A 27984-nucleotide genomic window follows, 5' to 3' on the forward strand; every position below is an offset into this window, starting at 1 on the left:
ATGAAGAGAGAAAGGGGAGCCCTGTCCAGAGGCTCCAGGGCCCTGAGTCTGACTCCTTTTGTCTACCTTCTTCTGATCCAGACAGGTAGGAGACCAGAAGGGTAAGAAAAGCTGGAAAAAGGGACCCCGGGCTTTCAAAGGAAAGGAGAGGGAGAGTGGAAACCCGGATGCCTTTGGGGTGGGAGGAAGGGAGAGCGAGCGAGCTCAGCTACCCGTGGGAAGATTCTCAGTGAATTCAGGCATTAATGTTGAATGCATTTCTTCATTCTGTGGGCCTCCCCGCCCAGGCCTCCCTCCCCCAATAGGCTGCATGACCTTGGCACTCCAGGGCCTTCAGTACATTAGATGAATGGCGCTGAGCCATGTCTTATGGAATGATTTGTTGGTGTGGGCCAACTGGCATTCTGTCCAAGGGATTATGGTGGGGTTTCAGAAGGTGGGGGGAATTGTGTTTACTCTGACTTCTGTTAGCGTAAAACAGCAAGAAAGAGGAAAGACATTTTAGAAATAATGATCCTCCTAGTTTTTGAACAATGGCATTATTCTATCTATTACTCACCACTTACCTCCTGTATTGGCCTCAACCAATTTCTTGGTGAATTGATCTCATTGTAAGTGTGTGTGTGTGTGTGTGTGTGTGTGTGTGTGTGTTCATTACAACACTGCCATCAAGTTGATAGCAGCTCATAGGACAGAAGAGGACAGAATCCCTGTGGGGTTCCCAGACAAACCTTTTATGGGAGTAGAAAGCCTCATCTTTCTTGATGGTTTCTATAGCAGCCCAATATGTAACCTAGTTTGCCATCAGGGCTCCCATTACAAAGAACCTAGGAATTCGTCCTAGAACCTGGAGCAAACATAGAGTTCACTTTAAATCAATCAGAAATTCCCGAGTCAGCTAGGCAGAGTGTAGGAGTCAAAGACAAAGAAAGGTCACCCACACAAGCCTGAGCAGCATGGGAGAATATGAGAGGTTTCCTGCTAGAGACAAAATCTAAAGTAAAATTTTAAATGACAAAAAGAAGTAGGAGTGGGAGTAGACATTATAGTCTGAAAAAGTGTGAATTGATTTAGACAAGGGTTTTGTAAATCTTATTCAGTAGGCTGGCATATATTCTGTAAAGAATGACTGGGGAGAGAGGCGTGGGCTGGTTTTTAACTTGAAGACTGTCAAATGGACATCTAAGATCGCTCACTCTGCTATGAGGCACCGAAGGGAGGAAATAATATAAGAAATAATGAACGTAGATAAAATCACCTAATCCTGGGGAAAATAAACTGAAAATGGGACACTGGGCAACCCCAAGATTTTTAGAACAAAATAGGGGAAAAGTTCAAAAAGGAGATCCAAAAAGGACCATTAGAGAGAGAGAAGGCATACCAGCAGTCTGGGGTTTATGAAGATAAGGGAGTTGAGAGTTTTCAAAAGTGAATTAACACCATCAAATGTGTCAGAGACGTCCAGTATAATAAGGACCCAAAAGAGCCCATTGCTTTTAACAATTAACAAGTTAGCATTGGCCTCAGTCAGTATGTCTCAATGGATATTACAATGAGCTTTTCTAAAAAGAGAGAGAGAGAAAGAGAGAAACCTGAAGGTTAGAGGCAGTGACTTGGGGCTAGAAACCTTGCAATGAAATATGTAATGTAAATGTTAATATAATGGAAAAATGGACATTGTGTAATTAAAGATATTCCTAAACTCTTTTAGTCACCAAGTAGTAAAGGAAAAATATGTGGAAAGATATTGTTAGTGTAACAAGGTGAATGTAAAGATGACAAAGAATCTTTTGAGTGTGATCTTGCAACCTAATAAATGCTTATTCGATACTATGACTTATGAGGTAAGAGGAAGTGAAGGGAAGGTCAAGCTAGTAAGCTTTTGTAGATTATAAGGGGACAAAGAGTAGCGATTCTATAAGACATTTTTTACTATTCTCAATATATTAGTTAAGAAAATGCCAGTGTGTGACAAAACAAACCCCAGTTTTAGCATCGAACGGAGTCCGAGGGGCGGAAGGACTCGGCTCCACGAGATTTTCAAAGCCAACCTGACGGAGGCTGTCTAACTTCACCAGTCTTTTCCATTTCTGCCCATTTGTACCAGGTAGGGACTTTTAAAACAAGACAAAACCATGGAAGAACACGCAAGGGAGGTTTTCCTAGACCAGGCCTAGAAGTGATACATTTCTCTTCCACTGGTTCTACCCATATTGGCCAAAACTCAGTCCGTGGTCATAATAACTACAAGGGCGTCTGAGAAATGTAACTTTTTCAACTACCCTAACTCGGGACTGGACTGTGTTCCCAATGTTACCTTCTCTCTTGCGTTTATGACAACCACAAACCTAAAATAAGTTAACCTAAGATAAGTAACAATCTTAATACTCTGGCCCCTAAACAAATGAACGTTTCCTATATTTATCACAACTCGATTCATGGATCATACAATTCATGAATTTCCTACAGGCGTGGATTAACTCTCAGACATCAACACAGTGTGCCAGAAAGCTATAGAATCTGATTTTCAGGGTTTTACTTTCTGGAATTCCAGCACTATCCCATTCTCTGGGAACCCAATGGGAAGACTTTTTTGCTAGAGTTCTAGCCTCTTCAACCCCAAGCACACCTCCATAGTATAGGTACACATTTTGTTTTGTTTTTTAAAGTCTAAGTACAAATCACTTTCCAAAGAATGCACTTAACACGAGGATGCAATGTGATGAAGTGAACACACCCATGGAATGAGCCTCCAGATCAAGAAACACCACACTTCAGCACCTCCAAAGTCTCCCTCCTACGAGTTCAACTATTGCTGCTACTCCCTACAGTCACCACTATCCTAACTTCTAACGTAGATCAATTTCTATGTCTGTTTTTTCCGAAACTTCATACAATTGGCTCACATATATACATTCTTTTGTGTCTGGCTTCTTTCTTGTTAGAATTTGTTTGGTGTCATTGCTGTTTAGTATTCCATTGTATGGATATACAACTTAGCTATTCTGATTCAAGAGACATGTAGTTTATCCCATTTTGCAGCTTCGTGAATGCAGCTTATTAAAACATTATATAGTACATGACTTTTGGTGAACACATGTACACCCTTTTTAGGGGGAAATATATGTAGGAGTGGAATTGCTGAGCTATAAGTATACACGTGTTTTAATAGATGTGACTAAATAGGTCTCAAAGGTAATTGTCTCGATTTACACCCCTACACATCAGTATATAAGAACTCTACAATTGTAGTTTTTCTTTGGCATTAAGCCATTCTAGCGGATGTGAAGGAGCCCTAGTAGTGTAGCGGTTATGCACTGGGCTGCTAACTACAAGGTCAGCAGTTAGAAACCACCAGCCACTCTGTGAGAGAAAGGTGAGGCTTTTTCCTCCCATGAAGTGTTGCAGTCTCAAAACCGTGTGGGGCATTTTAACTCACCCTCTAAGGAGACTATGAGTCAGGATTCACTTGATGGCAGTGAGTTTGTTTTTGAGGGAAGGTGAAATTATATCCAATTACAGTTCAAAGGTACATTTCCATAGTAAGTAATAAAGTTAGTTTTTTTGTGTTTAATTTTTTGTCCTTTTTGTAAATTGCTGTTCCAAATCTCTGGCTCCTTTTTCTATTGAGTTGTCTATGTGTTATTATTAGTATTGATTAGTAGGGATTTTATAAATGTATTTTAGATACATGCTCTGTAAGTTAAACATGTTTTACATACCTGTTCCCACTATGTGGCTCTCTTTGTCACTGTTTTAATGATGCCTCTTGAACAGCAGCTCCAAATTTTAATGCAGCTAACATATTTTCTTTCTTTATGGCGACCACATTTGCATCCTTTTTACAAACAAGCTTTTGCTTACCCGTAAATCATGAAGCTATTCTTCTGTGCTTTTTTTCGTCAAACTTTATTGTTTTATCTTTCACATTCAGATCTATAATTCATCTTGAAGTGATATTTGGGTAAGGTAGGTGGTAAAGGTCAAGTAACCTTTTCTTTGCTTTTATCTTTAAACTTTCATTTTGTTGTTGTTGAGAATATACACAGCAAAACCATACACAATCAAACCATTCCTACATGTTCAAATCAGCGGCATTAATTACAAACAGTACAGTGAGTTTTTTAATCCACAAACATGGTACGTCTTTGTGTGCCACTTAATAGTTACACATTACTGCACATCTATATTCCTTCCAGTATAGATGTTTCCAATCCCCGTCTCTTCCTGGATCTCAAGGATCCTCTTTGTAGTTTCTATCTTCCGATTCTCTTCCACTTCCTTGAATGATTAATAGTTAAAATGATTTCTCATTTCTGGCAAAACCCTACCCACTACTCCCAGGGTTAAGTACTAACCCTTGTAGGCCTCAACAGGAAAAGAGTAGAAAAATGTAACACAAAGGCCCAGTACTTATACATTAAATAATGCACCAGTACACCAAAGGTAGCTTTGGAGTTGGAGGACTGTTTTCTCAGAGTACTATCTGTTTAAATCATTTATTAGAGGTCAAAAGGAGAAGACAATATTTTTCCATTTTAGAAAATTGTGATGTGTGCTATCCTTGGGATATTGCATGTAGCTCTGGCTAGCACACCAAAAAGAAAATAACCTAATTAAGAAAAGTTCATTAAAAAGATAGCATTACTAGCTCAGAAGCAACAAAGCCCACATGGAAGGAGCACACAAGCCTGTGCGATCACGAGGTGTCGAAGGGGTCAGGTAAAAGGCATCATCAGAAATACAAAAAGAAATAAAAAAAAATCTTACTATAGTGAATGAAGGGGGAAGTGCAGAGCGGATACCCAAAGCCCATTTGTCGGACGCTGAAGATCCCCTCACAGAGGGGTCTAGAGGAGGAGATGAGTCAATCAGGGTGCGATGTAGTTCTTCCACACAAAAAAAAAAAAACAACCCTCACAAAACCCTGTCATTGCCCTCAAGTCAATGCTGACCACCTAATGGGCTTTGAGACTGTAATTGCTTACATGAGTAGAAAGCCCAGTCTTCCTCCCATGGAGCTGTTGGTAGTTTTTAACTGCTAACCACCGGGATCACAGCCCAACACAAAACCACTACACTACCAGAGCTCTGTTCTTAGTGTCCCTTAAAAGCCATAGAGCCCTGGATTTAACAGGATTCCTATTTTGGCTGGAGTTTTAGAAAACAGTGTTCAGCAAAAGATGCTTTCTGTCAGCTTCTGGGAAAGACTGTTGCATTCAATTATGGTCATGTGACATCCGCTTGAACTGAGGGACACACCCTGTGTGCATGCTCTTGTTCACAGGCACATGATACCTTCCCAATAGGAAGGTGAGACCCATCACAATCCAATACCTTCTCCAATATTTTAACCTAGAGGAAATCATGCTTAAAATGGGCAGAAGGCAAGGAAACAACAAGTGATCCAGATTCAGTGGCAAGGAGGGTGTGAGAGGACTGGTAGTCATTGATCAAGTGCAATGGAACCAAGAAGAATTACTGAAACCCAAATGAAGGCTGAGCATGATAGTGGGACAAGAGGAAAGTAAAAGGAAATAGAGGAAAGTACTAGGAGGCAAGGGGGCATTTATAGATGTCTAAATACAGGCATGTAGATATGTTACTGTATTTATATATGATGTTGGGGAAGTAGATCTATGTGCATATATTTATAGGTTTAGTATTAAGGTAGCAGATGGACATTGGTCCTCCACTCAAGTGCTTTCTCAATGCAGCAACACTTTGTTCTATTAAATTGGCATTCCATGGTGCTCACCTTCCCAACACGATTGTTGAAGACAAATGTGTGCAAAAGCAAGTGTTGTGAAGAAAGCAGATAGTGTCCAGTTATCAAAAGAGATAGTATCTGGGGTCTTAAAGGCTTGAAGGTAAACAAGCAGCCATCTAGCTGAGAAGCAACAAAGCCCACATGGAAGAAGCACATCAGCCTGTGTGACCACAAGGTGTCGAAGTGATCAGGGATCAGGCATCAAAGAACAAAAAATAATATCATTGTAAATGAGGGGGAGTGCAGATTGGGGACCCAAAGCCCATCTGTAGGCAACTGGCTGACCATTCCCTTGGGGCAGGGTTGCAGGGAGGAGATGAGCCAGTCAGGGTGCAGTGTAGCAATGATGAAACATACAACTTTCCTCTGGTTAGACCAGAAGACGTACCCTGGTACAGATAGGAACCAGAAACTGGGAATCCAGGAAAAATGATCCCTTCAGGACCAGTGGTGAGAGTGGCAATACTGGAGGGTGGAGGGAAGGTAGGTTGGAAATGGGGAACCAAGGATCTACATATAACCTCCTCCCTTGGGGATGGACAGCAGAAAAGTGGGTGAAGGGAGACATCGGACAGTGTAAGATATGACAAATAATAATAATTTCTAAAGTATCAAGGACTCATCAGGGAGAGGGGAGTGGGGAGGGAGGAGAAAAATGAGGAGCTGATACCAAGGGCTTAAGTAGGAAGCAAATGTTTTGAGAATGTTGAGGGCAACAAACGTACAAATGTGCTTGACATACAATGGATGTATGGATGGATTGTGATAAAAGTTGTATGAGCCCCCAATAAAATGATTTAAAAATTGGCAGAAGGAACGGACACACAAAAGGATTATCACTAAAGGGTTACTGGAAAGAAAGGAAAAAGGGGCCTTACAGGGGCCTGTGTGTGGGAGGGGAGAGTGGAGGCAGAGGAAGTTCAAGAGACATTTAGAGAAGCTGTACAAGATGCTGGTGAATCCTTTCCTTTATTCCTTAGGGTTAGGACTATCTTAGAAGAAGAAAATAGGAAATGGACTCCTTTGACGCTTGATGCTTGAGGTCATCACACAGATTTGATAAACTCAAATATCTCCCTACGTACATTACCCCATGCGCATATCCCCACTGCTGCACACTGGGTCCTAGGAAACATAGTAGATGGTCCTCAGCTGTTTTTTCATCAATATTTCCATTAATGAAGCCAGTGATTCCACCCATACCCAACCCCCCACCCACACCCAGGGCCATCTTACTTCCAAGTGTATTGTCAGTGAAATCTGAGAGCTTGCTGTGCTCAGTCAAGCTAAGCCTGGAACAAGGTCGTTGCTAGATAGAAAGTCCCATCTAAATAATTTCAGAAACTAAAAATTGGAAGAAGCAATAAGGATCATGTGGTCAAATGGATTTCATATTGACATACAGAGCTATAGGACTTCCTGATAAATCCCTAAGTTATTGAGAAGGAAATGGGGCAAGAAGGTAAGACTCTTATACCCACAACCTCATCTACCAAACCAGTTGAGTTGAAAATATAGGCAAATATATATGCAGTTACAAAATTATAGAAACCATTATTAAACAAAAATATCAAAACGAGAAGTCATTATTTCTCAATATATTTCCCTCTATATACTTCTAAAGGCAGTGATGTTATCTCTCTAACCCTTCCCTGAAGAGTTCTGCTTTCTTTGATTTATACCATTAATATGGCAATTTTGACACTTCAAGGAACTCATATTGCATTCATTTAAACATCCTTTGAGTTGGGAAACAAAGAGAAGTCTGAAGTGGCAAAATCAGGGCTATAGGGAGGATAAGTTAAGATCTCCCAATTAATTCACCTAGACAGCCCTTCCTATCCCCATACAATGCACAAGTTCATTGTTGTAGTGGAGGAAAATTGTTAGTGTAACTTTCCTGGCCTTTTTGTCACCAATGAAGCTTTCCATTGTCTTAAAACTTCCTCATGCCACCACTTTTAATAAAAATATTTTAAAATAATGAATTTTGTTTGTTTTATCTTCCCCAAGTTAAGACTCCCTTCGGTGACAGAGGATATTCATAGAATAGTTTAATCATTTGAGTAATCTTTTCAACTTTTTCTTGAAATTTTTTTATTGTGAATTGGGTGAAGGTTTACAGAGTAGATCAATTTTCCATTCAACAATTCATACACTTCCTTTTTCATATAATTGATTGAACTCCCTACAACATAACATCACTTACCCAACTTCCTTCCTGTTTCCTGTTTCTATTCCTCCTTTCTTAAATGCTCCTGAACTTTGTCCTTTGGTAAATTCTGCCCCTTTTGGCTCCTTTTATAGACCTGTCTATTGTTTGGATGAAAATCGAGCCACAGGTGTGAGTTCCTTTCTAGACCTGAAGAGTGACTCAGGATCACAGTTTCAGTGGTTCCACCAGTCTTTATCCAACGAGTAAGCCTGATCTTTATGATTTCGAGTTTCGTTCTACATTTTTCTCCCACTGGATCCAGGAGTTTCTATTCTAACATGATCCCTTTCAGGCAGATGATCATGGTAGCCAACCACGATCTAGTTTTTCTGGTCTTTAAGTGATAGAGACTGATGATGCTCATGTGATCCATTAGTCTATTGAACTAATTGTTTCTATATGTCTTCGAATTACTTCACTCTTCTTTGCTCTGGATAGGGAGAGACCAAGAGTTGTACCTTAGATGGCCATTGATGAGCTTTTGAGATACCAGTTAATACTCACCAAAGTAGACTGTAGAACACTGTTTTTGTGGCTATGTTATTGCAGTTAATCTTGGCATCTCCCAAGACCATTGTCCTTGGTGGGACCATGGTCCCAGTCCCAAATCATTCCCTCGGCTTGCTTGGCTACGTTTAAGAAGTTTGCATAATTTTTCCACCTATGTACTCTACTACATTCCTGGTTAAATCTGCAGTATAAGCAAATGCACATGTAGAAATATCCTCTGTCAAACACGTATGCACTGATGCTTATAATCTCACTCTGGGAAATGGGTATGAGGAAGAAAGTGGGGGTTTGGAGGCAATGACAGTGAAAGTGGGTTTCTGGGACCTAAGGATCCAAGAACCTGATGTATATGTGTGAGCACAGCTAAACTTAGCCCTATCCACAACTGACATTCTATCCAGAATATTCTCCTTAGGACGGTTGTATTTCTCTACAGGGCCTTAAAGGTAATGGAAGTGCAGCTTGTCTCTGGATGAGGGCAGTCATTGGACAATATGGTAAAATTATATAATTACAGAGCTAGAAGAAACCAATGAAATCATTTAACCTTACTCTTCATTTTATCTATGGTGAATCTGGAATCAAAATAGTCAGGCAAGTTACTTATCCCAGGTCATCTCAGGCCTTTGGTGGGCAATTGTTCTTTCAACTATACAACAATAATTGACATGTGTCTTCTGTTTAACAATCTTGTGAGTTCCGTAAGGTAGGGGTTTTTAAAAAACATTTTATTGGGGGCTCATACAACTTTTATCACAATCCACACATACATCTATTGTGTCATATATATTTGTACATTTGTTGCCATCATCATGCTCAAAACATTTGCTTTCTACTTGAGCCCTTGATATCACCTCCTCATTTATACCCCTCCTGTCCCACACTCATCCCTCAAGAAACTTTGATTATTTATAAATTATTATTATGTCATGTCTTACATTGTCTGACATCTCACTTCACCCACTTTTCTGTTGTCCATTCCCTAGGAAGGGGGTTATAGGTAGATCCATATGATCAGTTTCCCCTTTCTACCCAACCTTCCCTCCACCCTCCGGGTATCACCACACTCACCACTGGTCCTGAGTGGTTAACATGTCCTAGATTCCCTGTGTTTCTGCTTCCTATCTGTACCAGTGTACATCCTGTGGTCTAGCCAGGTTTATAAGGTAGAATTGGGATCATAATAGTGGCGGGGAGGAAGCATTAAAGAACTAGAGGAAATTTGTACGTTTCATCATTGCTACACTGCACCCTGACTGGCTCATTTCTTCCAAGTGACCCTTCTGTAAAGGAATGTCCAGTTGCCTACTGATTGGCTTTGGGACTCTATTCCGCACTCCCCGTCATTCACAATGATATGATTTTTTTGATGCCTGGTACCTGATCTCATCAACATCTCATGATCACACAGACTGATGTGCTTCTTCCATGTGGATGTTGCTGCTTCTCAGCTGTTTGTCGTCATGCCTTTAAGACCAGAGATGCTATATCTTTTGATAGCCAGGCACCATCAGCTTTCTTTACTACATTTGCTTACGCACCTGCTTTGTCCTCAGTGATTGTGTCAGAAAGGTGAGCATCATGAAATATCAGTTTAATAAAAAAAAATGTTCTTGTATTGAGGGAGTACTTGAGTGGAGGACCAATGTCCATCTGCTACCTTAATACTCAACCTATAAATATAAGCACATAGATCTATTTCTCCATCATATATAAATATATTTACATATGCACATGCCTGTATTTAGACCTCTATAAATGCCCTTTGCCTACTAGTTCCTTCCTCTATTTCTTTTTATTTTTCTCTTGTCCCACTTTCATGCTCAGTCTTCATTTGGATTTCAGTAATTCCTCTCAGTTACATTGCCCTTAATCACTCCCTACCAGGTCTCTTACACCCTCCTCACCACCAGTTTTGGATCACATGATGTTCCCTTGTCCCTGGGTTTGTTAACACCATTTACTTTCCTTCTCCCATCTCCCCCAAGATCTGCCGTTCTCATTGCTTTCTCCTCCAGATTATTTAACCCACCTTTCTTATTTAGATAGATCCGCAGAGATAATAATGTGCACAAAAACAAGACAGAGCAAAACACAACAAAAATAAAGAAAACAACAACAAACCCCAATGACCAAAAAAAAAAAAGCTTGTAAATAGTTCAAGGTCTGTTTGTTGACCTTTAGGAGTGTTTTCAGGTTAAGTCTGATAGGGTGCCATGCCTGGGCCACAAAGTCTATTTTTGGTATTCCCTGAGAACTTCCTTGTTCTGTTTTCCTTGCTGTTCTGTTGCATGCCCTTCCTTAGTGTTTTGCCTCGGTGTGGTGGGGTCACATTAGGTGCAATTCCCACACTGTGTCTCCAGTGTTGTCCCCTGTAGGGCTATGGGTCATTGAGGGATCTCGTGTCTTATAGTGGGGCCAGCCATATGGTCCTCTCTGTGCCTTGGCTGCTCTGAATGGGAATATTGTCCTCAAGGCTTGGTGGGCCAGGATGTGCTCCACTCTCTCTTCCTCCCCCTTCATTTGATCTCGTGTGCTCTCATAAGGCATGTCCCTCTCGCTGAGCTACACTTTCAGTGCTGTCCTCTGAAGTAAATACTTCTTGGGGGAGGGGGTGCTATCTACATACTTGGGATTGGGATCCACTCCTCAGATCTCCCTACTGGTTCTCTGCTTCATGCTGATATATTGCATTCACATCTTGGGGCACCAGGTTGAACTTTGATCCCTCTTTCCCTGTGGAGCTATAAACAATACCGTCTGCTTGGGTGGGTTAGTACCCTGTTCTCTGCTACCCATTTATTTTTTCTTCTCCCCCCCACCTCATTTTTAGTTGGCTACCATATGTATACCTGGATTTGGTCTGGCCCCTCACAAACTACCTGGACCTCACCCAGGAACATTTGTATACAAACTTTTCCCCTATGCCCCTTTGCATTCTTTTTCTTTTTGAAATCATTTTATTGGGGGCTCGTACAATTCTTATCACAATCCATACATACATCCATTGTTTCAAGAACATATGTACATTTGTTGCCATCATCATTCTCAAAACATTTGCCTTCTACTTGAGCCCTTAATATCGGCTGCTCATTTTTCCCCTCCCTCCCCACTCCCCCCTACCTCGTTAACCCTTCATCATTCATATATTATTATTATTTTGTCATATATTACACTGTCTGACATCTCCCCCTGCCCTCTTCTCTGCTGTCCCTCCCCCAGGGAGGAGGCTATATGTAGATTCCTGTAATCAGTTCCCCCTTTCTACCCCACATTCCCTCCACCCTCCAGGCATTGCCACTCTCATCACTGGTTCTGGAGGAGTCATCTGTCCAGGATTTCCTGTGCTTCCAGTTGCTATCTGTACCAATGTACATCCTCTGGCCTAGCCAGATTTGCAAGGTAGAATTGGGATCATGATATTGGGGGGAAGGAAGTATTTAAGAACTAGAGGAAAGATATATGTTTCATTGTTGCTACCCTGCTCCCTGCCTGGTTCATCTCCTCCCCACAGCCCCTCAGCAAGGGGTGTCCGGTTGGCTACCATTGGGCTTTGAGTCTCCACTCTGCACTCACCCACATTTTCGATTATATGTTTTTTTGTTCCCTTAGCAGACTCATTTACTTATCCTTTTGTGCTTGGCTTACTTCGCTTATCATAATTTCCTCTAGTTATTTTCATGTGGCAAGGTGTTTCATGTGTTCATCACTGCTTTTTAGTGATGTGTAGTACTTCATTGTATGTATGTATCACAGTTTTTAATCCATTCATCAGTTGATGGAAATTTGGGTTGTTTCTAACTCCTTGCAATCGTGAACTGTGCCGGGATGAATATTGGAGCACAGTTGTTTGGCTGTGGTTTATTTCTTGCCTCACCTGGGTATATGCCCAGTAGGGGATTGCTGGGTCATATGGTAGCTCAATTTCCATGTTTTAGTTCTTGCCAGATCGATTTCCATAGTGACTTACATAATTACAGGTCCACCAGCAGTGGATGAGAGTTCCTGTCTCCCCACAGCCCCTCCAACACTTGTTGCTTTCTGATTCTTTGAATTGGGCTATCCTTGAGGGTGTCAGGTGGTACCTCATAGTTGTTTTAATTTGCATTTCTCTTATTGCTGATGATCAGGAACATGTTCTCATATGTTTACTGACCATTCACGTTTATGCCGTTGTTAAACTTCTGTTCAGGTGCTTATGCCCACCTCATCAGTGGACAATTAATTTTTTTTCTTTTTGGAAGCTAGCAGAGTATTGTAGATTTTACTAATAAGGCCTTTGTCTGATGTGTCATTGCTAAAGATGTTTTCCCAGTCTATGGGCTCTCTTATTTCTCCCTTGGCCAATTCTTTCAATGTACATAAGTGTTTTATCTTCAGTATATCCCATTTGTCAATTTGTAACTCCTCTGTGTTTGTGTCCTTCCCTATTTATGATAGTCTATTTATTTCCTGTGCCAAAGTTCTCAGGTTGGTTCCAATTCCCTCACTGATAGCCAGAATAATTTTGGCTTTTACTTTGAGGTCTGTGATCCACCTTGAGTTTATTCTTATGCGTGGAGTGAGATAAGGGTATTACTTCATTTTTCTACAGGTAGATCTCCATTGTTTCCAGCACCACTTGTTGAAGAGGGCATCTGCTTCCCATTGGATATTTTTGGGGCCCTTATCAAAGATCAGTTGTCTGTATGCTGGTGATTTTATTTCTGGGGTTTCAGTTCTTTTTCATTGGTCTGAATATCTGTCATTATAACAATACCATGTGATTTTGACCACTGTGACTGTATAATATGTGCTAAAGTCAAGTAAAGCAAGCCTTTCCCACTCTATCCTTCTTGAGGAGTTCTCTGCTAATTCTGGGCTTCTTCCCTCTCCATATGAAGTTGGTGATCAGTTTTTCCATGTCTTTGAAGAAAGATGAGGGTAATTGTATCAGGATTGCATTAAACTGATATTGTGCGTTGGGCAGAACTGACCTATTTACTATATTGAGTCTTCCAATGTGCAAGCATGGGATATTCTTCCATGGGTTGAGGTCACTATTGGTTTCTTGTAATAGTGTTCTGTAGTTTTCCTCATACAGATCTTTTGTTCTTTTAGTCAGGTATTCCCTACATATTTCAATTTGTGCTTGGCTATTGTGAAGGGTACCACCTTTTTGATCTCCTCTTCTGTGATCTTATCCGATGAATATAGTACTCCAATAGACTTCCATTTGTTGATTTTGTGTCCTGCCACTCTGCCATATTCCTTTATTGCTTCCAGTGCTTTTGGGATTTTTGATATATAAAAGCATATCATCTGCAAATAACGATAGTTTCACCTCTTCCTTCCCCAGGCAAATACCTTTGATGGTTTTATTTATTTCTTTATTTTTATTTTTGCCTTATGCTGTTAGCTAAACCTCCAGAATGATGTTAGCTAGAGTGGGGACAATGTGCATCCATGTCTGGTCCCCTTTTTCAGGGGATTGTTTTCATCTGTTCCCATTGATTACCACGTTGGCTGTTGGATTTTCCTATATAGCTTGTATCATCTTGAGGAATTTTCCTTCCATTCCTATCTTTTTGAGTGTCTTAAACAGGAATTGGTGTTGGATGTTATTGAATGTTTTTCTGCATCTATCGAAATCACCATCTGGTTCTTATAGTTTCAATGTGGCGAATGATGTCAGTGGTCTTTCGTATGTTGAATCATCCCTGCATCCCTGGTATGAATCCCACTTGGTCATGGTGAATTCTTTGTTTTGTATGCATTTGTATTCTATTGGACAATATATTGTTAAGGATTTTTGAATCAATGTTCAGTAGGGATATTGGTCTGTAGTTCTCAGTTCTTGTGGGATCCTTGCCCGGTTTCGGTATGAGAGTAATACTAGCTTCATAGAAGGAGTTCAGGAGTTTGGGTCTTTCTCTTTGTTCTGGCATAGTGTGTGTAGGATTGGTATCAGGACTACCCTGAATGCTTAGTAGAATTCCCTTCTGAAGCCATCTGGTCGAAGGGATTTTTTAAAATTTATTATCCCTTAATGACCTTGTCTATTTCTTCTGTTGCTTTGGGTCTGTTGAGATTCTGATGTCCATTGAGGATAGTCGAAGAAGAGATTGGTTTTGCAAGAATTTGTCCATATCTTCCAACTTGTTGAATTCATTGGAATGCAGTCCTTCGCAGTACTGTTTAATTATCCTTTTGATTTCATTAGTGTTTGTTGTAATATCCTCTCTTTCATCCCTCATGCTTGCTGTTGAAATTTGTTCTTTGGTAAGGTTTGACAGCGGTTTGTCTATTCTGTTTATCCATTCAAAGAACCAACTTGAAAAAAATCATTTTATTAGGGGCTCATACAAATCTTATCACAATCTATACATACATCAATTGTGTAAAGCACATCTGTACATTCATTGCCCTCATCATTCTCAAAACATTTGCTCTCCACTTAAGTTCCTGGCATCAGGTCCTCATTTTTCCCCTTCCCTCCCCACACTCCACTCCCTCATGAACCCTTGATAATTTATAAATTATTATTTTGTCATATATTGTCCTGTCCGACATCTCCCTTCACCCACTTTTCTGTTGTCGGTCCCCAGGGAGGAAGGAGGTCACATGTGGATCCTTATAATCTGTTTCCCCTTTCCAACCCACCTTGCCTCTACCCTCCCAGTATCGCCACTCACACCACTGGTCCTGAAGGGATCATCCGTCCTGGATTCCCTGTGTTTCTGGTTCCTATCTTACCAGTGTACATCCTCTGGTCTAGCCAACTTTGCAAGGTAGAATTGGGATCGGTGGGGGCGGGGGGGGTGTGTGTGAAGGGGGAGGAAGCATTTAGGAACTAGAGGAAAGTTTTATTTTTCATCGTTGCTACATTGTACCCTGACTGGCTCATCTCCTCCCCGAGACCCTTCTGTAAGGGAATGTCCAGTGGCCTACAAATGGACTTTGGATCTCTGTTCCGCACTCCCCCTGTCATTCACTATGGTAAGATTTTTTGTTCTGATAATGCCTGATACCTGCTCCCTTTGACACTTCGTGATCGCACAGGCTGGTGTGCTTCTTCCATGTGGGCTTTGTTGCTTCTGAGCTACATGGCCACTTGTTTACCTTCAAGTCATTAAGAACCAATACGCTATCTCTTTTGATAGGACATCATCAGCTTTCTTCACTACATTTGCTTATACACCCCTTTGCTTTCAGTGATCGTATTATGGAGGTGAGCACATAATGCTATGATTTTTTTGTTTTTTGATGCCTGATAACTGATCCCTTCGGCACCTTGTGATCACATAGGCTGGTGTGCTTCTTCCACGAGGTCTTTGTTGCTTCTGAGCTAGATGGCTGCTTGTTTACCTTCAAGTCTTTAAGACCCCAGATGCTAAATCTTTTGATAGCCGGGCACCATCAGCTTTCCTCACCACATTTGCTTATTCACCCGCTTTGTCTTCAGTGGTTGTGTCGGGAAGGTGAGCATCATAGAATGCCAATTTAAAAGAAGAAAGTATTCTTGCATTGAGGGAGTACTTGAGTGGAGGCCCAATGTCCATCTGCTACCTTAATCCTAAACCTATAAATATATGCACATAGATCTATTCCCCAATCCTCATATATAAATTTATTTGCATATGTACATGTCTTTATCTAGACCTATATAAATGCCCTTTGCCTCCCAGCTCTTTCCTCTATTTCCTTTTACTTTCCTCCTGTCTTACTATCATGCTCAGTCCCCACCTGGGTTTCAGCAATTCCTCTTGGTTACATTACCCTTGATCATGCCCTACCAGGCCTCCCACACCATCCTCAGCACCAATTTGGATCACTTGTTGTTCCCTTGTCCCTGGGTTTGTTAACACCACTACCTTCCCCCCCCCCCTCCTTCCCATCTCCCATGTCCCCCCTGGAACTGTCAGTCCTGTTGTTTTCTCCTCGAGATTGTTCACCCAGCCTGTCTAATTTAGACAGACCTGCAGAGTTAATAACATGAACAAAAACAAGACAGAGCAAAACCAAGCAACAATATACAAACAACAACAACAACAAACCAATGACAAAAAAAACAAAACAAGAAAGAAAAGCTTGTAGTTAGTTCAAGGATTGTTTGTTGACCTTTAGGAGTGTTTTCCAGTCCAATCTGCTGGGGCACCACACCCTGGCCCAAGTCCACCTTCAGCATTCCCTGGGGACCTGCTGCTCCATTCCCTTGCTGTTCTGTTGCACCCCTTAGTGTTTTGCATCGGTTTCGTGGGTTCAGATGGGGTGCAATTCCCACACTGTGTCTCTGGTGTTGTCCCCTGTGGGCTATGAGTCAGTGAGGGCATCCTATCTCATAGTGGGGCCGGCCATGTGGTCCTCTCTGTGGACTGGCTGCTGTAATTGGGAATATTGCACTCACAGACTGGTTAGCCAGGATGTGTTCCACTCTCTCCTCCTTCTTCATCTGCTCCCATGTGCTCTGATCAGATATGTCCCTCTCCTGGAGCTGCAGATTCAATGCCATCCTTTGAAATAAATTCTTCTGGGGGGGAGGGGCAGGTGTCCACTTAGTAGTTGGGATTGGGGCCGGCCCCCCAAACCTCTCCCCTCAAGAACCAAGTTTTAGCAGCATTATTTTCCCCATAGTTTTCTTATTTTACCTCTCCTGAATCTCAGCCCTGATTTGTATTATTTATTTTCTTTTGCTGTTAGTAGGAATGACCTATGGAGTCTGCTCTAGTTGCTGTAAATTTTGTGCCAGCATATCAGTCATAAGTCTCTCTTCCTTTTTCATGTGTACATGAATTGCTATGAAACCTCCTCTGATAACTGCCTTTGCTGTGTCCCATAAGTTTTGGGTCATTGTGTTCTCATTCTTGTTGGCTTCTAGAAATTTCTTAATTTCATCTCTGATCTGTGCCAGTATGCATTCCTTTTGCAATAGAGTTATTCAGCCTCTAATTGTTTGCTCTTATTTTGTTCATCTTCCTTTTGTTGGTTTCCAACCTTGTGGTAGAGTGGTCAGAGAGAGAGAGGTCTATATGATATCCATGTGCTTAAATTTATGCAAATTTGCCTTATGTCCCAGCATGTGGTCTATCTTCAAATATGTGTCTTGTGGGCTTGAAAAGAATGTGAATTTATTTGTATTTAGATGAAAAACTCTGTAAATATCTATCCGGTCAAATTGTCTAATTGTAGTGTTTAGATCTCTAGCGTCTTTGTTGAGTTTCTTTCCCTGTGATCTATCTTTCACAGAGAGCAGTGTATTGAAGTCACCTACTACAGTTGTTGAGGATCTGATTTCTTTTTTCATTTGGGTTGCGTTTGGTTGGTGTCTCTTGTACGGGAAATATATGTTAAAAATGATTAGTGGGGTTTTTTTTGTCTACCATTCCCTTGAGCATTATATCATTTCTTATCTCTTTTTATGATTTGTACTTTGAGGTCATTTTTATCTGAGATTAGGAATTCAACCCTGCTTTTTTTGAATTCTTGTTTGCTTGGTATGCTTTTCTGCAGCTTTAGATTCTCAGCCTATTTTTTGTCTGTAACCTTGAGCTGTGTCTCCTGTAGGCAGAAGTTTGGTGGGCTGGGTTTTCTCAGCCATTCTGCTAGCCTCAGTCTTTTAATGCCTGAGTTAAGTCCATTGTTATTCAGGGTTATTATCTCCATCTGTGGACTCTGTGATGTCATCTTATACCTTTTGTGTTGGGTGTTTTCCTTTTTTATTAGTGTGGTGTGTGTGTGTGTGATTCTTGACTTCATTCCATCCTGAAGCCAATGCTATCTTGGGGGCTGTTTTCTCTTTGGTGCCCTCTGGGTGAGATTGTTCTATGTGACAGTCTCATTTATGCTTGGTGAGTTCAGTTCTTCTGCCCCTACTGTGTTGGCAAGGACCTTTTGTAAGTCTGGGTTTATTCTAACATATTCTTTGAGTTTTTCCTTTTCTTGGAAGACTCTTACTTCTCCATCTATCTTGATGGATAATTTGGCTGGATAGAATATTCTTGAGTTTGCATTATTTTCATTCAATTTTTGGAATATGTTACTCCACCCTTTTCTCTTCTTCATAGTGTCTGCTTATATGTCTGAGTATATTCTTATTTGGGAATCTTTATTTGTGATTTCTTGTTGTTGTTGTTGTTGTTGTTGTTGTTGTTTTTGCCCCTAGCTGCTCTCATGATTTTCTCCTTTTCCTCAAAGTTGGATAGTTTAACTATTATGTTCCTTTGTGACTTCTTCTTGGGATTCAGTCTAGGTGGTGTTCTTTCAGTCTCCTGAATGGTTGCCTGGTTTTCATTTCATTGAGTTGGGGAAGTTTTCTCCAAGAATTTTTTTAGTATTGTTGCAGATGAGGTCTTTGTTGTGTCCTCCTCTGGTAACCCAATTATTCTGATGTTGTTGCTATTCATAGCATCAGGCATAACTCTTAGGCTTTCTTCAGCTTCTCTGATGAGCTTATTAGATTTTAGTTCGCATTTGTTAAAGTCTGCTTGGCTGTCCTCTAGGTCACTGGTGTGGTTCTCTGCCTCCTCCAGTTGATTGGTGAAGTCCGTGAGTCTGCTACTGGTTTTTGTTATCTCCTCCCTAAGCTCTTGTATTTCCCTTTGGTGTATGAACTTTATCTCCTCTATCATTTCATCCTTTTTCTGTATTGTTTCCCTCATATCCTGTATGACTCCAAGCATCATTCTGAAAATTTATTTCTGTGGTGGCAGATCAATGTCTGCTTCTTCTATGCACATCATTAGGCTCAGGACATCTTCTGTCATTGCCTTTGTTTCTCCTGCTTTTTTATTGAAGTCGTTGGGCTGATTGCTGCTTGAATTGCATTGTTTTTGAGGAGCCAGTTGCCATTTTCCAGGGAGTCAAAGAACATTGGTTCTCTCTGGGAAACTCATAGGAATGCTCCTATAAACTGCCTACAGCTAATTAATCTATTAAACTGGCCTACCTTATCCTCCTGTGATTCACTCTTTGTCTGTTATTTGGAGGGCAAGTTTTATGGTCCTCTCAGGGGATGCTGGTTGGGTTGTTGTGAACCCCCAAGGATAGTGCTGTACTGGGTGATCTCACAAGAAGACGTGATGGTCTGGCCCATGGCAGCTTGGGGCACAGCAGAGGTCATGCAGGGGTGCCTCCTGCAAGGGGAGTGCTACAGAAAGTAGGTGGGATGTCCACTTTTGTATAGAGCACTGCAAATGGTGGACATAATTGCCCTGGTCAGGTAGATTGTTGTGGAAGTTGGGCAGAGTTTCCCTCAGCAGCATGAAACTTTGGCAAGTATTGGCTGAGCTGCCTTAGGCTATGTGAGGCACTACAGCAAATGGGAGGAAGTTCCCTCAGTCATATGGGACCACAGAGGACAGGTAGGGGCTCCCCCAGCCACGCAGGCAGGATATCCCCCAAAGAAGTTGGGCTTGATTTCCCTAGGTATGTTTTAAGTACTGCAGAAGAAGATCGGCAGGATTTCCTCCAAAGAAGTTGGGCAGGATATCCCCTGGTGGAGGGTGGGCAGGCTTTCCCCAGCAGCGGGTTATGGTGCAGAGGGTGCAGCTCTCACAGCTGGTTGGAGGGCCGGTATAAATGCCCTAGGTAAGGGGAGTGGTCTGGAGGTCATCAGTGGTGTGTGAGAGAAAAGGGAAGAGAAAAAGAAAAACAAACAAACAAACTAAGCCTGCTGAGGCTGTGGGGGAAATAGAGAAGAGAGGGAAACAAAAGTAACAATATAGCTGAGCCCCAATCCCTGACCATGGGGCTGGAGGGATTTAATCCCTGCCCTGAGGTGGCAGCAAGCTGTGACTGTGTGGAGATAAAGACCCTTCCCTGACTCCAAACGATCCTGTCTCTGGCTGAGGCAGTGATGGGGCTAAGGTCAAACTCTAGCTGACCTCCATTGTGGTAAGCCAAAATCCCCCAGCTCTTCAAAATCTAGTGAATCTGTCTCTACTTATCTTTTTATGCTCCCCCTACCACCTGACAGTGTGGATTTTCCCTCTTAGTAACTCTCCTGCACTGATTTCTGCAGAGTCCTTCTGGTATGTGTTACTCAGTTGCCATCTTCCCTGAAGTCTCCCCTAGGTAGTTGTTGTTATTGATATTATCCATGTTTTATAAACAAGAAGGCTAAATTCACACAGCTAATGTGGTAGAGCCTAGACTTATCATATTTCTGAATCCAAATTCTTTCTTTTACCTAACGCAAATCCCTCCTATGATGTGAGACACAAATTTGATGAGAGTTTAGATAAATCCTCAAACCACCATAATCAAGAGGAGGATTGTTCTGTGTTGAGAGGGTTGATGAGATGATACAGACAGCTGTGGTAATAATAGAAGCTCTTTGTTTGACTGAAAATTAGGCAAATTGCCTTCAGGTCCTTAAGCTTTCCTTTCTTTGGCACTCTCCTGGAAATATATCCCTTTCTTTGGTATTTATGTTCCACTGCTTTCTTTATCCATACATACTCCCAAGCATGTGTCAAAAATACCTGACAAATTCACTCTAAGATTTAACGACCTGTTAAGAGGTAGGGATGCTTATCTAGTTTTCTTATTGATAGATCCCAAGGACATAAAGCATATTTGGTACATAGTGTATGCTCAAACCCCATTGTTCTGAATGGAGTATATATTGTGTGGGTTAGCTGGCATCTTCTGCTAAGGGAAGGCAATGGGAAAAAGTTCCAGAGAGGCAGAGGACTAAATGGAATAAGGATTGAAGATAATGTGGTGAGAGTGAGGGGTGCCAGGGGGGCATAGTGGGAAAGGAGCAAAGGGTGACAAGGATTGCCTAAGATGAAGGCAGTGAAGGATAAGGGAGTGAAAAATCAGAAGGCTTAGAGTTGAAAGTGAGGGAAGGACCTGAGGTCTGACACCATCCTCTTTCCCCCATGGGCCTCTGTTTGCAGACCCCCTAGAAGGAGTGAACATCACCAGCCCAGTGCGTCTGATCCATGGCATTGTAGGGAAGGCAGCTCTGCTCTCCGTGCAATACAGCAGCACCAGCAGCGACAAGCCTGTGGTGAAGTGGCAGCTGAAGCGAGACAAGCCAGTGACTGTAGTGCAGTCCATTGGCACAGAGGTCATTGGCACCCTGAGACCTGACTATCGAGATCGAATTCGGCTCTTTGAAAATGGCTCCTTGCTTCTCAGTGACCTGCAGCTGGCCGACGAGGGCACCTATGAGGTCGAGATCTCCATCACTGATGATACCTTCACTGGGGAGAAGACCATCAACCTCACTGTAGATGGTAAAGGGCAACTGCAGGGAAAGGCAGGGATTGGGGCAGGGACTGGGGCAGTGTCTGTAGGCCTGTACACTGAAAAAACTTTAATTAAAATTTTTAAAAATATCACTGCCATCAAGTCAATTCTTACTCATACCAATGCTATAGGACAAGTATAGCTGCCCTATAAGTTTCCATGGCTGTATATCTTTCTATATGATGGCTGGCAGTTGGTGGGTTGAAGCTGGTGACCTTTCCGATCCAAAACTCCAAACTCACTGCCATCGAGTCGATACCAACTCATAGTGACTCTATAGGACAGCGTAGAATTGCCTCTGTGAGTTTGTGAGACTGATAACTCTTTACAGGAGTAAAAAGCCTCATCTTTCTCCAAAAGAGAGCCTGGTGATATCGAATTGCTGATATTGCAGATTCCCAACAGGTAGCCACTATATAATCAGGGTTCCTGGCCTTTCACACACACTCACACACACACACACACACACACACACAAAACAAACTTAACTACTTCATTGCAATGGTCCCTGTGGGACTAGGACAGCAGATCCAGGGAGAGGCAACCACAAAGCCATTTGAGAGCTGAGAGTAAGCCAAGTGGAAAGTAGAGGTTGGCAGGTAGGCATAGCTAATACATATCTTTATTAGGTGTCCAAAACTGTTGTAAGTGCTTTAGATATATCAACTAATTGGATGTTTATTATCATCTGCTGTAGCTATTGGGTGCTGTTGAATCAATTTGGACTCACAGATATTCACAGTAGAACTGCTTCATAGAGTTTTGTTGGCTGTAATCCTAAAGAAACAGGTTGTTGGTCTTTCTTCCACAGAGCCACTTAGTAGGTTCAAACTACCAATTATTCTTTTTTGTTGTTGTTAGCACTCGAGTGCTTGACTTTTGAGCCACCACAGCTACCTAATATTAATCTAGAGATGATAATATCACTAACTCTTGTTTTGAAGATTAGGTAACTAAGGCATCAAGAGGTGGATTAATTTTGCCCAGGGTCAGAAAGCTAACTAGCAATATGTACATAGTTGGGTCTAACACAACTAAACACTCTCCAAGCTGGGCCTGTTTGAACTATTAAATTTCAATCATCTTTGAGAGGTATTGGGAAGAAGAGGATGTATATTCAGTGACAACAAGAACGACAGCTGTTATATTCAGTATTTTACACACACACACACACACACACACACACACCAAAACAAAAAAAAAACCCAAAAAACAAAACACTCAAACCCACTGCCATCGAGTAGATTCTAACTCATGGTGATCCTGTAGAGTTCCCAAGGCTGTAAATCTTTACTGGAGCAGATAGCCTCATCTTTCTCCCACAAAGCTACTAGTGGATTTGAATGGTCAACCTTGCCCAACAATGCTTACCCAACAGTCTCACAAGGGCTTCTTATTGTATACCTAAACTCAAAAACCTCACTTCCATTGTGTCAATTCTCGCTCATGGAGGCCCTCTAGGACAGGGTAGAACTGCCCCTGTGGATTTCTGAGACGTAACTCTTCACAGGATGGGAAAGCCTTAATCCTTTTCCTGGTGGTTTCTAACTGTTAGTCTCGCAGTTAACAGCCCAAGGCATAACCCACTCTGCCACCACAGCTCTTTCTTGCACACCCAGTGCTCAATAAGTAGCTAGGGCATTCATAAATGGTGGGAAAGGACTCAGTTGGTAACTGCAGAAGGGTCTCCTTAGCCTATACAATTTGCTGTGGTCGGTTGGAACGTAAGATGTTGAGAAGAGAAGGGAGAAGCTTTCTAACTCATGACTCACAGGTTTTCCAACCCTGGGGCCCAGTGCCCATTTCAAGGCCACAGGTCTTAGTGGCTTCGACCACTGTGCTGGAGCTCAGCGAGGCCTTCACCCTGAACTGCTCACATGAGAATGGCACCAAGCCCAGCTACACCTGGTTGAAGAATGGCAAGCCCCTCCTCAACGACTCGCGCATGCTCCTGTCTCCTGACCAAAAGGTGCTCACCATCATCCGTGTGCTCATGGAGGATGACGACCTCTACAGCTGTGCGGTGGAGAACCCCATCAGCCAGGGTCGCAGCTTGCCTATCAAGATTACTGTGTACAGTGAGTCCTCCTATTGTCCTTCCTTGGAATTCAAAATCTCCCCGAGGCATGTGCCCATGGATGACTAAGGGTATCCTAGATAAGGCTCCTCTGGAGGGAGGAAGGAGTGATAGAGGTGGGAAAACTATCCATGGAAGCCAGCAACAGAAACTCTGTGGCTCTGTGCAAACTCTGTGCCTGGCTCTCCTCTTCTCTTTTTGGCTCCAGAGGACCCCTTGACATGCCTCTGATCCACACTCAATTCTCTTCATTTCCTCACCTTTCTCACTAGGGAGAAGCTCCCTCTACATTATCTTGTCTACAGGAGGCATCTTCCTCCTTGTGACCTTGGTGACAGTCTGTGCCTGCTGGAAACCCTCCAAGAAATCTAGGTAACTGTCCATGTCCAACACTTGAGCATCCTCAGCCTTCAGTCCATTCCAACACCAGGTGCTAGTCTTTTCTTAGTCTCTTTAAATGGCTCTCCTCTCAGGTTCCGGCACTACTTCTAAGAAAATCCAGCTCACTGTGGTGTATGGAAGCACGTCCAGTGCTCATGACACTTAATAACCAGAGTTTGATTAGTACTGGTTTCACTTACTGCGCGTTTTCTTTGGGCCAGGCACTGTGGTTGTGGTTTTATGTCCTCGAAGTCTTTCAGGGAAGATACAATTATCTGCAGTTTACAGATAATGACCCTGAGACTTAGATTAGTTAAAGACTCTCCCACCCCCAGAGTGCTAGTGGTAGCCTGAGGATGTGCACCTAATCCAAAGCTCACAAACTATGCCACCACTCCTACTGCTACAGCCCCTCTTTCTATCACAAGTCCTGTTTTCTGACACCTTCGGTTTACACTAAATTGGGAATTGTATTGCCTTGCAGGAAGAAGAGGAAGCTGGAGAAACAAAACTCCCTGGAATACATGGATCAGAATGATGACCACCTAAAACCAGAAGGTGAGCTCCCACCTACCCACTCACCCACCCCATCTTCACTCAGATCAGTGGGCTTCTGGGAAAAGGCAGAACTGGGCAACAAGGAAACCAGCCTTGCACGTCCCCCTCCTCCACCTTCTGCCCGAAGACTGCAGAGCAGGGAGATGTGCAGCCAAGGTAGGATCCTGGGTACTTGAGATCCTCAGGTGGAGGTTAGAGTGGGGTGGTGACCATGGCCACCTGGGGAGCAAAGATGGAAGGTGCTGACTGGTGGGAGGGCTCTGTACCTGGGCCAGTCATCCTGTATCTTTCCTCTGTGCAGCAGATACTCTACCACGCAGTGGAGAGCAGGAGCGGAAGAACCCCATGGCGCTCTATATCCTGAAGGACAAGGTGAGCAGTGCTGGCTGGGAAGCCCCACAAACAATGGTTCCTCCAGCATGTCTGACACTACTAGACCAACCATGAATCTCACTGCCACCAAGGCCATTCTGACTCATAGAGACCCTGTAGAGGGCTTCTGAGTTAAAAATCTTAAGAGAGCAGATTGTTGTTCTTGTTGCTATGGAATCAGTTTCAACTCCTAGTGAGAATATGTACAAGAAAGCAAAACACTGCCCAGTCCTGCGCCATCCTCACCATGGAGGTTTGAGCCATTGTTGCAGCCACTGTGCCAACCCATCAGATCAAGTGTCTTTCTCTGCTCTCTGCTTTACCAAGCATGATGTCCTTTTCCAAGGATTGGCATTTTCTGATAACATGTTCAAAGTATGTGAGATGCAATTTAAATCTAAAGAAGCATTCTGGCTGTACTTCCTTCAAGAGACTTGTTTGTTCTGGCAGTTCATACTTCCAATATTCTTGGTCAAAACCACAATTCAAATGCATCGATTTTTTCCTATGCTCTTCCTTATTCACTGTCAAGCTTTCATATGTATATGAGATGATTGAAAATACCGTGCCTTGGGTCAAGTACACATTAGTCTTCAAATTGGCATTTTGCTTTTTAATACTTTAGAATGGTCTTGTTTAGCAGAATCGCCCAATGCAATCATCATTTGATTTCCTGATTGCTTTCATGAGCATTGCCTGTGAATCCAAGTAAAATTAACTCCTTGACAACTTCAATCTGAAAGAACTTAGCCTCATCTTTCTCTCTCAGAGTGACTGGTGGATTTGAACTACCAACGTTGCAATTGACCGTCTAATGCCTACCCAATAGTGCAACCTGGGCCCCTTAGCCCGATCTTATAAACTCAAACCAAACTCACTGCCATCTAGTTGATTCCAACTCAGAGCAACCATATAACTACCCAGGGTGGGATTCAAATAATTTAACAACCAGTTCACTGCCCTAATATAACCATTTTAAGTATATAAAAAAGCCAAAAAGTTGTTTAGTATTTCATACAGTTAATACTTTAATAAGAACAACAGTAAAAGTGGTCTACAAAACTAGATTATGTTGGAAGGGTTTTGACATGTTAATGAAAAATATTAAATAATACCTGACAAAAACAAAACTGTTATTGAAGATATTTCCATATTGTTTCTTGATTGACATTCTTCTCTTGCAATATTGTTCACTTTTATCTGAGTAGCCTCATCAGCTATGTGATTTCCCCTTACCCATCTTCAGTTAGACACATTAGGAACATATTATGTTCATCTCTGAATAACCACTTTCTGCTTCTGGTGAACTGACAAGAATTGTTCTGACAGTGGTTTTTGGCTCTTTGAACACCTTCAGGAATGGCATAGCTCACTTACAATATCTCACGGGAATTTGGGGCATGACACAAAGCTGAAATGAATGACAGTTTGTCACCTTTCTGACCGTTTGGCACTTTTTATCTTTACATCATATGTTTATTTACTGAAGTAACAAATGCAAATGAATAAAAATCTGGTACTCTAGCAAAAGTACAACGAATTTTATGAAATGAATAAACATTTCAAACATAGTACCATCTAATTTTTTCTACCTATGAATGGAATGAACATGTACTATAAGCACTTAGAATAAGCTGTTACACCGAAGAATATTAAAAAGAGTAAGGAATGTAAATTTGTGATCTTCACATTGGGCGGCTGCCGAACCTCCCACTGTAGCGAGCACACTGCGAAAGTGCCACTTTAACAACCGGCTGGCAGGGCTCATAGGTGTCGGTTTGCTGCACTGATGCTTACGAATCCCACCCTTGCAACTGCCCTTCTGGGTTCCTGGGGCTAAAAGCCTCCTCTCTTTCTGGAAGAGCGTTGTCAACCTACAGACCTTGAGGTCACTAGACCCTTTAACGGTGAGATCTTCCCTTACCCGTCTTCTACCCCTCCTGCTCCAGCTCTTGTAGCCCAACCAAGTAGGTATTCCTCAAACCCGCACGATGGCATCCTCCTTGTGGTGCCGCTCACAAAGGTTGGCGGTAGAGAGCCATCTAGTGTCTCCGCAGAGGAAAGGGCTGACCCACGCCGCCACTACAGAAAATCTGATGGAGTCGTGTTACGCTGTGATACCTGGGTTCTCGATGAGTCCCAGGGGCTAAAAGACACCACCATTTTCGAGGATTAAGCTGTCAGTCAGTGGCAGATCTAGGCCCCAAACATACATCTTTGGGTACAAAACTGGTGATTTTTCCCATCTTGTACAACCAACTCCCATCCAAGGCTGTCCGAGAAAGGGGTGAATAAAGGGACTAAACATTCCATTGAATGCACTTGAACATTATACCAGAGGAACCCTGAGGGTGCTCCCAAGTAACCATCGCATTGTTCATGGCAAGGCCGAGGGTTCAGACCCACCAGTTGCTCTGGGGGAGCAAGCGGAAGCTCTCTGCTCGCGTAGGTCTAAAATCTCAATAGGGTCACTATGCAATTCGATGGCAGTGGCTTTCCTTTGTGGGTGGGGACTACGGGCCAAGCACGCTGCTACTTGTGTCTTGCTGATCCTTGCAGCGCACGGCGTCGCAGGAGCCGCCCGAGTCAGAGGAACACCCGGTCCCGGAGCCGCGGAGCCCTGCGGAGCCGGCGCCCCCAGGCTATTCCCTGGCACCTGCGCTCCCAGGCCGCTCGCCCGGGCTGCCCATCCGCTCGGCCCGCCGCTACCCGCGCTCCCCAGCCGCCGGCCGGCCGCACTCGTCGCCGCCGCGGACCCCCGGCTCGCCGAGCCGCTCGCGCAGCTCCGGCCGCACCCTGAGGACTGCGGGCGTGCACCTCCTCCGCGAGCAGGACGAGGGCGGCTCGGTGGAGATCAGCGCCTGA

General features: G+C 42.7%; 1 protein-coding gene across 1 annotated transcript; it reads left to right on the forward strand.

The window, feature by feature from the left end:
• HEPACAM (hepatic and glial cell adhesion molecule) lies at positions 1-27984 on the forward strand. Its single transcript, XM_075527902.1, has 7 exons — positions 1-85; positions 21377-21718; positions 23528-23809; positions 24081-24180; positions 24674-24747; positions 25049-25119; positions 27694-27984. The coding sequence occupies exons 1-7, from the start codon at positions 1-3 to the stop codon at positions 27982-27984; spliced, it is 1245 nt and encodes a 414-aa protein (XP_075384017.1).

The sequence above is a fragment of the Tenrec ecaudatus genome, chromosome 12 (genome assembly GCF_050624435.1).
Source record: "Tenrec ecaudatus isolate mTenEca1 chromosome 12, mTenEca1.hap1, whole genome shotgun sequence".
Taxonomy (NCBI): domain Eukaryota; kingdom Metazoa; phylum Chordata; class Mammalia; order Afrosoricida; family Tenrecidae; genus Tenrec; species Tenrec ecaudatus.

Excerpts from the sequence above, each read along its gene's own strand:
- HEPACAM (XM_075527902.1), top strand. The coding sequence starts at position 1 with ATGAAGAGAGAAAGGGGAGCCCTGTCCAGAGGCTCCAGGGCCCTGAGT. Across the intron at positions 86-21,376 it reads CCTTCTTCTGATCCAGACAG|ACCCCCTAGAAGGAGTGAAC; the intron begins GTAGGAGACCAG and ends CTCTGTTTGCAG. Across the intron at positions 24,181-24,673 it reads AAACCCTCCAAGAAATCTAG|GAAGAAGAGGAAGCTGGAGA; the intron begins GTAACTGTCCAT and ends ATTGCCTTGCAG.